The sequence below is a fragment of the Sinocyclocheilus grahami genome, unplaced genomic scaffold (genome assembly GCF_001515645.1).
Source record: "Sinocyclocheilus grahami isolate Dianchi unplaced genomic scaffold, SAMN03320097.WGS_v1.1 scaffold346.1, whole genome shotgun sequence".
In the NCBI taxonomy this organism is placed as follows: Eukaryota; Metazoa; Chordata; class Actinopteri; order Cypriniformes; family Cyprinidae; genus Sinocyclocheilus; species Sinocyclocheilus grahami.
Window position 1 is genome coordinate 1,046,926 of NW_015505525.1, and position 11,627 is coordinate 1,058,552.

Genomic DNA, 11,627 nt, shown 5'->3' on the forward strand with positions numbered 1-11,627 from the left:
TGAAATACGTAAATGCGTGTTGTAAAGATCGCGACCAAACTCCCTTTGTGATTTTAAAACGTAAGACAGTACCCAGATTTGAAGACTACAGTAAGCTTTAACTTCTACTGTTAATAAGATTTTGGTAGGCTACTATTAGATGGATAGCCTAAATGTCCTAATTCAGATGGGCTACCTGTTTTTTTTTAATGGTATATCAAAAAGTGTATATATTTTTAAATGTGATTGTTGGTACATTTGACCAGTTTTTACCATACTTTCAAAACAAAAATTAAAATAGGAAAAATATGCAATATGAAAATAATTGAAGACAAAATGTGTTTTACTGAGAAAAAACAAGATTTGGTTTTTAAAAAGCCTTTTTCCAAAAGGTATAATCAGGGTCGTCTTATATTCGGGCCAATACGGTACTTTACATTGTAGCAAAGTGTCATTTCTTCAGTGCTGAAAATGAAAAGATATAATAAAATATTTACAAAAATGTGAGGGGTGTACTCACTTCTGTGAGATACTGTATATATATATAGTAATGTCTAAATTGGTTAACATAACCCATATTTTGATAGCACTTTACAAGGTTCAATTCATTGACATTAATAATAAACTATTTTTTTAATCAAGCTATGTTAAATGTATATGATTGCTCATTGGTAATTCATAATTAATATTTCATATATATTAGTAAAATATATTAGTATATGTAGACATTAATTTACCTACTGTATAATAATATATGCTGTAAAAATATTGATAATTGTTAGTTCATAATACCTAGTGCATTAGTTCAAGTATATTGTTATTTTATATTTTATATTTATAGTTACAGTTATTGTCGCCAATTTAACCTCATTGTAAAGTGTTAGCAAAAATTTTTATTTCATGTGTTATGAAATAAAAAGCTTCAGGACGCGCAGACAGGGGAAGCGATCCGGCGCGTTCGTTCATTTTAGACAGCGCGGATTTCGAACGGTGCTGCCTATCATCCATCTGGCGAATCTACGCTCTCTACCCAACAAAACATATAAACTTCTTCTGCTCTCCCGGACAAATAAGGATTTTTCAAACTCTGCTGCTCTGTGTTTCACGGCGACCAGGCTAAATGACGCCATTCCAGACAGCACGCTATATTTGCTGGGCTTCCAGCTGTTCAGAGCGGATCGCGACGCAGAATCAGCGGGGAAATGGCGTGGCGGCAGGACATGCTTTTACATCAATGAAATGTGGTGTACAGACGTAACAGCGTTAAAGAATATACGCTGTCCCGATCTAGAAGCGCTCTTCATTTACTGTAAACCTTTCTATTCGCCGCGGGAGTTTTCTTCGTTCATTCTCGTGAGTGTTTACATTCCTCCGCAAGCACACGTAAGCCTGGCTTTACAGAAACTCGCTTATCAAATCACTGACACAGAATTATAATCATTCTTGGAGACTTTAATAAAGCAAATCTCTCCCGTGAACTACCAAAAATACAGACAGCACGTTACATGTCCCACCAGAGACAGCAATATATTAGATCACTGTTATACCACAATAAAGGATGCATATCACTCTGTCCCACGGGCAGCTTTGGGGCTCTCTGATCACGGTTTGGGTTATCTTATACCGACCTACAGGCAGAAACTGAAATCAGCTAAACCTGTATTAAGGACTGTAAAGGACTAATGAAACAGAGCGGGATTTACAAGCCTGTTTTGACTGCACTGATTGGAGTGTTTTTGAAGCTGCTACCAATGATCTGGATGAGCTCACAGAGACTGTAACATCCTATATCAGTTTCTGTGAAGACATGTGCATTCCTACCAGGACTTATTTAACATTAAACAATGACAAACCATGGTTCACTGCAAAACTCAAGACAGCTCCGTCAAGCCAAAGAAGATGCTTACAAGAATGGGGACAGAGTCTTGTATAAACAGGTCAAATACACACTGGAAAAGGAGATCAGAGTGGCAAAGAGGAATTATTCTGAAAAGCTAAGGAACCAATTATCTTCCAGTGACCCTGCTTCAGTGTGGAAAGGGCTGAAAGACATGCCCAACTACGAGACACCATCCTCCAGCAGTGTGGAGAATCAACAACTGGCAGACGATCTAAACGAGTTGTATTGCAGGTTTGAAAAAACCCTGTTAACTCCCCCTCTCCCTGACTCCTGCACTTCTGACAAATGAAAATTATGTGCGTCAGGTCTTCAGAAAGAACAAGAGAAGAAAGGCACCAGGCCCAGACGGTATCACACCAGCCTGTCTGAAAACCTGTGCTGACCAGCTGGCCCCCATCTTTTCACAGATCTTCAGCAGATCACTGGAGCTGTGTGAAGTCCCTTACTGCTTCAAACGCTCTACCATCATCCCCGTCCCAAAGAAACCCAAAATTACAGGACTTAATAACTACAGACCTGTAGCTCTAACATCTGTGGCCATGAAGTCATTTCAAAACTTGGTGTTGGCTTATCTGAAGGACATCACCGGACCCTTACTGGACCCCCTACAGTTTGCTTACTGAGCAAACAGGTCTGCGGATGATGCAGTCAACATGGGACTGCACTACATTCTGCAACAACTGGACAGACCGGGGTCTTATGTGAGGATCCTGTTTGTGGATTTCAGCTCGGCTTTCAACACTATCATTCCAAACCTCCTCCTGCCCAAACTAACTCAGCTATCCGTGCCCACCTCTGTCTGTCAGTGGATCACCAGCTTCCTGACAGCCAGGCAGCATCTAGTAAAGCTGGGAAATTCTCATCCAGCACCCGTACAATCAGCACTGGAGCTCCTCAGGGTTGCGTCCTCTCCCCCCTACTCTTCTCCCTGTATACCAATGACTGCACATCTAAATACCCCTCTGTCAAGCTCCTAAAGTTTGCAGACGACGCCACACTTATCGGCCTCATTCAGGACGGTGATGAGTCTGCCTACAGACAGGAGGTAAAAGAGCTGTCTGTCTGATGCAGACTTAACAACCTGGAGCTCAATACTCTCAAAACAGTGGGGATGATCATGGACTTCAGGAGAAACCCCCCTGCACTCCCCCATCATAGACAGCACTGTAACGACAGTGGAGTCATTCAGGTTCCTGGGCAACACCATCTCTCAGGACCTGGTGGGAGATTCACATTGTTAAAAAGGCCCAGCAGAGGCTGTATTTCCTTTGCCAACTGAGGAAGTTCAACCTGCCACAGGAGCTGCTGAACAGTTCTACTCCACCATCATTGAATCCGTCCTCTGCACTGCTGAGCGAATCACTGGTACAACCCTCCCCGCTCTCCAAGAACTGTACTTATCCAGAGTGAGCAAAAGGGCTGGCAAAATCACTCTGGACCCCTCACATCCAGCACACTCCCTCTTTGAACTGTTGCCATCTGGTCGACGCTAGAGCACTGAGCACCAGAACTGCCAGGCACAGGAACCGTTTCTTCCCTCAGGCAATCCATTTCATGAACACTTGATAATAAAACGTGGAACACAAAACACTATCATACATTTATTTATTTAACATACATATTTATTTATAGGGCTGGACCAGAGTATTCGATTATTTGAATATTCGTTCGGTGGGTTGACATTCGATTTTCAATTTTGAGTTTCGAATATTCTTTTTTTTTTTTTTTTGGACACCTAGCATCCCCCGCGAAACGGTTCTCATTCGCGCTTGAATATGAATCGCCTATAAGTGAACGTCATGTTTGATGCAAAATAAAGCCAATAGTTTAAGATTGTTTTAATCAGTTTGTACATAAAGAAATTATTAATTCATCACGTGAGAAGTCTTGTTGTGCCCATTTTCGACCCCCTGCAAAATTATTACCCCTCTCGTTGAAATTGCTATCTGATTGCCTAATCCTAACCCCTCCCCCACACCTAACCCTAAGCCTACAATACTAAGGTGGTAATAATCTGACAGGGGTCAGAATTGGGCACAACAATGGCAAATGCCTTCTTCTCACGGGTGATTCCCGATGGTTTTAGAGGACAATTACTCAGTGTTGCCAACTGCTTTCAATTGAAAGTAGCTAAAACTGGTAGCTAAATGTCACTAGATGACATCACAATGGCAAATTCACTGATCTATATAAAGATGAACGTAGATCAGTGGGCAAGATGAGAACTTAGATAAGGTTTGTCCGAGAAGTTGCTATATTTTCCCCTAAACTTTCGGAAAAATCTCAAAAGGGGCGGGGAAGTCACTAAATCTAGCTACAAAGTAGCTAAATTGGCAACACTGCAATTACTCCTCGTTGCCCCCTGTCGTTTCAAAGAATAGTACAACGGCGAACACGACAAGTAAAAAAGCTTTAAGTAATAAAAAGTAATAAAAGCCTCGTCCATTTGGGAAGGTGTGCGCGCAGTCAGCGGAGGCTCATGGAGCGGAGCTAGGCGAAAGTATAAATCCAGCTTGAGGCACGCCGCTTCCGGATTGCGCTGTTCTGTAGTTTATTAAGTTTATTAATTCTGAATGTGTCGCGTGTCCATATTGCACCAAAATGCGACACTGCACTCCCTTGGGTCCATAGCAACACACCCGCCAAATGTGAAGTTGATTGGATGAACGGTTCTCGACATAATAAAAATGTAAACAGACAGACAGACACACAGAGATTCCTGCCTTTATTACACCGTGTCTACACTGGATGCGAAAAAGCGACCGTTGAAAATAATTTGAAATTTGTGTCAATACGTCATAAATAGAACGCAGCAGCAGTTTTCTGTTGGGAATTTGTCGTGTTGCGACGCGCCACATCCAGTGTAGATAGCATCACTGATTATAATGAGTTCTATATAGTGGTTAAACGGATCGTAGTTGATCCGTGATCCGTATGGACCAAGCCCCACGGTTCGGCACGCATGTGATCCGCGGTTTAATTGCAAAATTTAACCATAATAAGAGTATTAGTTTATCATTTGTCCGTATTTGTACAAGCAAGCAAATTTTAAACAATTCCAGAGAGAAAAGGCGAAAGGGAACTCGATTCGTTACTCGCGCATTGTATTTGAATACTACTAACCTTATTTTATTTTGTAACATATTCTGTTGTATTTACCTATGCTTGTAATTTGTGTATTTGTTCTTATTTTTACTGGCTGTTCTCTTGTCTCTTTAATCATGTTTAAACTTTCTTAGTTAATCTAGTAGTATTTGCTGTGGTATCAAAGAAGTACTTCGCTTTAAGTAATAAATAGAAAGCAAGTTAAATTGAAATATTTTTCTTTTCTTGCTGATCCGAAAAATTATCCGATCCGTGGGTCAAAAACTGTAATGTGATCCGAACCGTGAGATTTGTGATCCGTTGAACCACTAGTTAATATAGTATTTTGTCGTGCCGCGATGTTCGCGTCCGTTGTGGACACGGTGTTAGAGAGAAGAATATGTTCAGCCCCCTCCCTTCAAAGCTTTGAATATTCGGTGTTGATTACAACCGATGCTTCAAAGCTCAAAAAATGGTATTTGGACCAGTCCTACTTATTTACATTTCAAATTTGCACATAACATACCTGTACATACAAAATTGTCTATTTTGTATATTGTGTTTTTGCTATTTTGTACATTGTCTATTTTGTATATTTGTGTATTATTCTTTTTATTATGTGTCTTGTCTTGTCACTGTCATTCTGTTGCACTCTGGAGCTTCTGTCACTAAAACAAGTTCCTCGTTTGTGTAAACATACCTGGCAATAAAGCTCATTCTGATTTTGATTATATTTTTTCGGCAGTAAATGTGTTAAATCATTTTGGCAGTAAATCATTTTGGTTATTCAACCACTATTAGCAAGGTTTATTTAGAAAGGAAAATGAAATAAAACATTTTTGTAAAAAAATAAAGTATATCAAGTTAGTATACTGAAATCTCAGTACCTTGGAAGTTTGGTCGTATTCGTGAATCATAGGTCATCAACAAGCGGTTCAGTATGTTGCTGGTTGAGTTGGCTGGGACTCTGTCCAAGTCCTCTGCTGATAACTGACTGGCAATGTCAAAACAGACACATACACACTATACTGGCAGTACATCTCTTAGCAAAGTCATACTAGGACATAACTTGCCCTGGCAAAGAGTCAAAGCCTTCTCAGATTCAAGAACTATTCAACACATCATTCTTCTGGAATTAGGGCTGGGCGATATGAGCAAAAATTCATATCTCTGTATTTTTTGGCTGATTTGCTGTATACAGTATATACTGTACCTCTGTATTTTCTACGCTTTTGTATTTGTATTTAAAAAATCTGTATTTTACATATATATAAATATATATTTCACATCCTGCCTAATGCTGTCCAAAGAAACAATGCATATTAAAGGCTATGAAAAAACAAATAAAGTGAATGTAACCATATAGGCATATGTTATGTGCAAAAAAAAAAAAGTATTAAAATCACATTACTTTCTAATATTATAACATTACAATATAAAAACAAAAATAATGCTTTTAAAGCAGAAGTTAAATTCACTTAACTAAAAATAAAAATAATAAAAAAGCTCAGACTAATTAAGTAAAAATGCTATTTTGATTACCCCATTACAGTCACTTTACAGTTAGTGCTATAATACAAATACAATTACTTGTAGGTTTAAAATTCTACATATGTCACATTTATTGTCCAACTACAAATATTTCAGCAAAATGTATGTTTTAGTCAAAACTACTGCACTCCTATTTCATCGCTCGTTCAATTAAGTCTTTTAAGTTTAGCGGAGAATCGCAAAGCAGAAGGCTCGTGAGTCGTGCATGCACTTCTGACAGCAAAATGGAAATATTTCCATGGCTTTCTAACATTTACAGATGGAGAATATACCTGTGAAATGTAAGCTATGCATTTTAGGAAAACAGCACATCTCAGACACGTTAAACAGCGCGAGTAGCGTCTGTGGTGCGAGAGCCGCTTTAAACTATATGAAACTATAAACTATACTACTTACGAGTTTTTTTTGTTTTTTTTTACAGCCCTTCATATAAAACTTGTCACATGTTTAGAACAAATTGGATTATGCACTTTCTCCGTTAGATATTTTTCAGATGCGCTCATATCAAACTACTGTAGGCCTATATCGATATAAACGGTATTGCCTCATACTGTATCACTTATAAAAATATATCGATATATCGTACAAACTCAATATACCACCCAGCCCTATCTGGAATAATGTCTGCTTACACAGTACACAGTAAAAAGTACAGACACTTACTAATGCTTAGTCATATAGATTTGGACCACTGGCCCTATCTATGGCCTAAGGCCAGTTTAACTGGATCTGTTAGTATGCAACAGAGAGTATTGACAAGGGCACAGCTGGTCCTGGACCAGTGCTAACAGAACCATCGAGTCTGGCAGGCTCCCAAATTTATCGCCAGACTTTCACTCTGCTTAACAGCACTGTAATTCTTCATGACTGACATCCATGCATCCTTGGCAACCTTAAATGATAATGGAATCAGCACACATATGTGTGTAACTGCCTGGGAGACTTACGAGGGACAGATGACTTGCTTGCCCTTTTTGCCCTTCTTGGGTTTGCCTCCTTCTTTGGCAGTGCTCTCTGCAGAGAACTGTACCAACAGCAACAACAAGATCAGCCCTTTGAGAACCATGACTGCACTCCTGCAACTCACACAGACACATTAGTCAGCAAAAACACTTTACATCAATATAACGGTGCCATTCATTTAACTATTACATGAATGCCACCAAAACATAAAACATCAGGTCAAATCTGGAATAAAGGAATGTGAAGATATTTATTTATTTGTTTGTATGTTCACCCAATAATGAGAATTAGCTGAAAATGTACTTGCCCTAAGGCCATTCAAGATGTAGATGAATTTGTTTCTTCTTTGGAACAGATTTGAAAAAAATGTAGCATTACATCACTTGCTCACTAATGGATCCTCTGCAGTGAATGGGTGCCGTCAGAATAAGAGTCCAAACAGTTGATAAAAATATCACAACATGACTCCTGGTCATCAATTATCGTCTTTTAAAGTGAAAAGTTGTGTTTTTGAGAAACAAATCCATCCATTATTAGTGCATTTTAACTTGTCGCTTCTGGCCAAAATGAGTCCATAATCCATAGCAATGCTTCCTCTAGTGAAAAAAAAAATCCATCCCCCTTACATCAAGAAGACGTTTTTCATAGGAAAAGGCAGTATTATGGAAAGAAGAATTTGTTTCTACAAACTGTTTGGACTCTCATTCTCATGGCACCCATTCACTGCAGATGATCCATTGGTGAGCAAGTGATGTAATCATCAAACTCACCCACATCTTGGATGGCCTGAGGGTAAGTACATTTTCAGCAAATTTTCATTTTAAGTGAACTCTTCCTTAATTCATTTCATTTGAACAAGTTAATGCTTAACAGACATATAATGATACCACCCGTTATGTGTGATGTACAAAAGATCAATGCATGTTTTTAAAGATGGAAATGCAACAGCATAGCAGGGTTTAAGAGAAAGTGGGGGACAAGACAAATTCAGAAATTTCTCAGAAAGCTAAAAAAAAAAAAAAACTACTAGGGAAACGTATGACTTGCATTGCATTATATTTCTCCCACAAATATAGTCACTTATTTTCATATAGGAGACCAAGGCTAGTTGTTGAGCTATTGAACATTTCGACTGTGATTTCCCAGGAAAATAGAAACAGTTCACTGAACACATGTTCACCTGGGGGCAGGCTGTCATAGTTTTTATGGCATTGGTTGTCACAATGAAACATTCAATTGCCCATTATATGCTTTTCAGCTTGATAGATAGATAGATAGATAGATAGATAGATTATCCCAATGTATGAATTAGTTTTGAACTACATGCTTGTAATATACATACAGGCAGCGTTGGGCAGTAACAAGTTAGTACTTTTTGCAGTAACTTTGAAGTAACTAGTAGTGTAACTAATTACTAATAAGATTTCAGTAATAATATTAGTTACGTTCCATAAAACAGCTAGTCACTTTTGATGCCTCAACCCCAACTGATTTGAAGTCCAACAATCCAATAATTCCTAGATTTATTTTCATAATTTTCACAACTTGCACAGGCACATGAAGTCACCAGTGCAGCAGGCATATGGACTATGAACAAGCTTACATTCAGCGGATGGAAATATTGCCATTTCATTGATTTTGTCAGGAGAAAAGATGTTCTGAACACTGATAGAAGTTGTGGCATTATGGTAGTTGTAGCATTACTTTACTCTGGCATTACATGGCTTGCCCACCCACATCCCTCTGATCCTGATATAAATTGTATAAAATCTTTTTAGAGAATGAAACATTTTCTTATGAACTTATATGATTTCTTTTGATAAAATACATCATGGACTATAATCGTACATGGGTATAACAGAGAAATCATATAGCTACAATTAGCTCAAGCTACACATGACAATTAACGTGATTAATACAACACTTTTACTGAAATGTTACTATTAATAACTATTGACTGCGATCCAATGCGGATCAAAAGATGAGGCAGAAAAATATTGTTAGTAACATTTTAGAAGAATTTTATGGGGAAGATATGCAGTGTAACTAATTACTGTTGCCAGAAAGTAATAGTAAATGAATACATTTACTTTTGAAAGGAGTAACTAGTAAGGAGTAATATAGTCTATTACATTTTTTGAGTAACTAGCCCAACACTGCATACAGGCCTATATTAAAGTGTTTGGTTTAGATGAGTATCATCAGAGAAATGTGATTTTTTTTCCCCCAGCTGATTAATTGTTCACATCAAGACTAGCAATGTGCGCTAGTAAAGTAAATCAAGTCTATTTTGATTTCATGCCGACTTTAACTCATTAACACATTCTCTTAGAAACCCCTGGAGCAGCTTGATCAGACCTTATAACGTGCAGATTAATTAGCCGAACGCTATTAAGAGCTCTCGCTCCAGCGGCGGACTGAAAAACACCCGGCACCGAATCCAGCACTAGAAATCCGCAGTGGAAACACGGCAGAACACTCAGCTCACCGCAAAACACTTCCAGACCTCCCGGCGCAGACGTACACCAACAAGAAAAATAAAGAGAACACTCGTAATAACTCACTCTGAGAACTTGTGAAATCATGTTGAACCGAAGAACCAGCGTGTCAGTGAGATCATCTCATCTGTACATATTACAGTACAAAGACACATAGCCTTACCTCACGAAGAAAACACCGCTGATATTAGCGTTCCCCGCTCAAACACGCATGTCTGTCACTGTATGAACATCCACACTCGGGCTGTTTCGGTGTGTGTGTTGGATTGCGCGTGGATGCACCTGTCCCGCTGCAGTGAGGCTGCTGCTGTGCTCTCACGTGATGAAGCACGCGCTGTCCCGCACCGGCGTCACTTTCTCCGCCTGGATCTAACTTACGAAACCTACTGTGCTACTATAGCCTACCATTACGTGATTCTTTCTGAGGATATAAAGGACCTGTATTATGCAAAATCAAGAGTTGAACAAATGAACTGTTAGCAGCACATAAAAAGCATAAGAGCGAAAGCAGCCCTCTCTGATGATATTAAGCGAGAGATGCTCAAGAAATGTTAGTGGTTTTGTGGACAGCTCCTCCTCACCTCCATTTGTCCTTTGTGTCACATTAAATCACAGCCCTCTCTCTTTACAGATTTACACTGAGCCCACAGAACTAAATGAGGGCATGGGATGGGCTTGTGTGTGTGTGTGTGTGTGTGTGTGTGTGTGAGAGAGAGAGAGAGAGAGAGAAAGTGGCAGGAAAGATAAATGATCCCATGTGAGAATGGGAATAAGAGAGAATAAGATCCACACAAACAATATGAAGGTACACTGAGAATAAGATGAATTATATTTAAATATATCATTAATTTATTTAAGATGTATGATACATTTATGTAAAAATGTATATTATATACTGGTAAAACATAAATCATCTTATTCCATCTCTTTATATAGAAAAATATAAATCTTATTTAAATGTTAAAATATATAATTGATATAGAATAGACTGATTAAATATAATTCAATGTTTCATGTATGTGTGTGTAAATATGTAATAGATATATGTATTATTGATATATTTATGTATAAACAGGATATACTTAATCAAATAATAAGAAATGCAATCTTATATATATATATATACACACACACACACACACACACACACACACACAAAGTAATAGCATATCAATTATACATTTATGTATAAACATATAAGGTATAATGACTGTGTGTGTGTGTATAACAGTCATACATAATTCACCTCTGTCTCTCTCTATATACAAAAAAGAATATTTAAATAAAAATGTTTAAATATATTATTGCTAGATTTATGTATAATAATATAAGATACACTGATCAAATAAAACTAATCTTATTCTCTCTCTCTATACATACATAACGTAATGACATATAAAACTTTGGGGCATAGGTGTGTGAGAGAACCCAGTACAAATACAGCACAACTGGTTAAAAAAACAATACAATTGTGTTTCAGAATTTGTGAAGCCATTCTGCTCACAGCGTGGCACAACGCCAGCACACTGCAGAGGAGACGCACACAAACTCTCACTCACTCTCGCACACGCACACACAGGACAGCTTCATGATGGTCTTTACGAATTACAAACTTACCTCAGCATTTCAGATGCTGTAAAACACCAGCTTTC

The 11,627-nt window shown here is 38.2% G+C and overlaps 1 protein-coding gene across 2 annotated transcripts in view; it reads right to left on the reverse strand.

Annotated features, from left to right (window-relative positions):
• LOC107548353 (glycine receptor subunit beta-like) overlaps positions 1-10,593 on the reverse strand; it is a 35,084-nt gene extending 24,491 nt beyond the window's left edge. The window contains exons 1-4 of one of the 2 annotated variants that reach the window (XM_016229022.1): positions 10,557-10,593; positions 10,139-10,413; positions 7,462-7,590; positions 5,851-5,957 (exon numbers count right to left, since the gene is read on the reverse strand). In XM_016229022.1, coding sequence (XP_016084508.1) covers positions 5,851-5,957; positions 7,462-7,580 — 226 coding nt within the window. In that variant the 5' untranslated portion in view covers positions 7,581-7,590; positions 10,139-10,413; positions 10,557-10,593. The other variant, XM_016229021.1, reaches the window with a different exon arrangement.
• Positions 10,594-11,627: the final 1,034 nt, after the last annotated feature.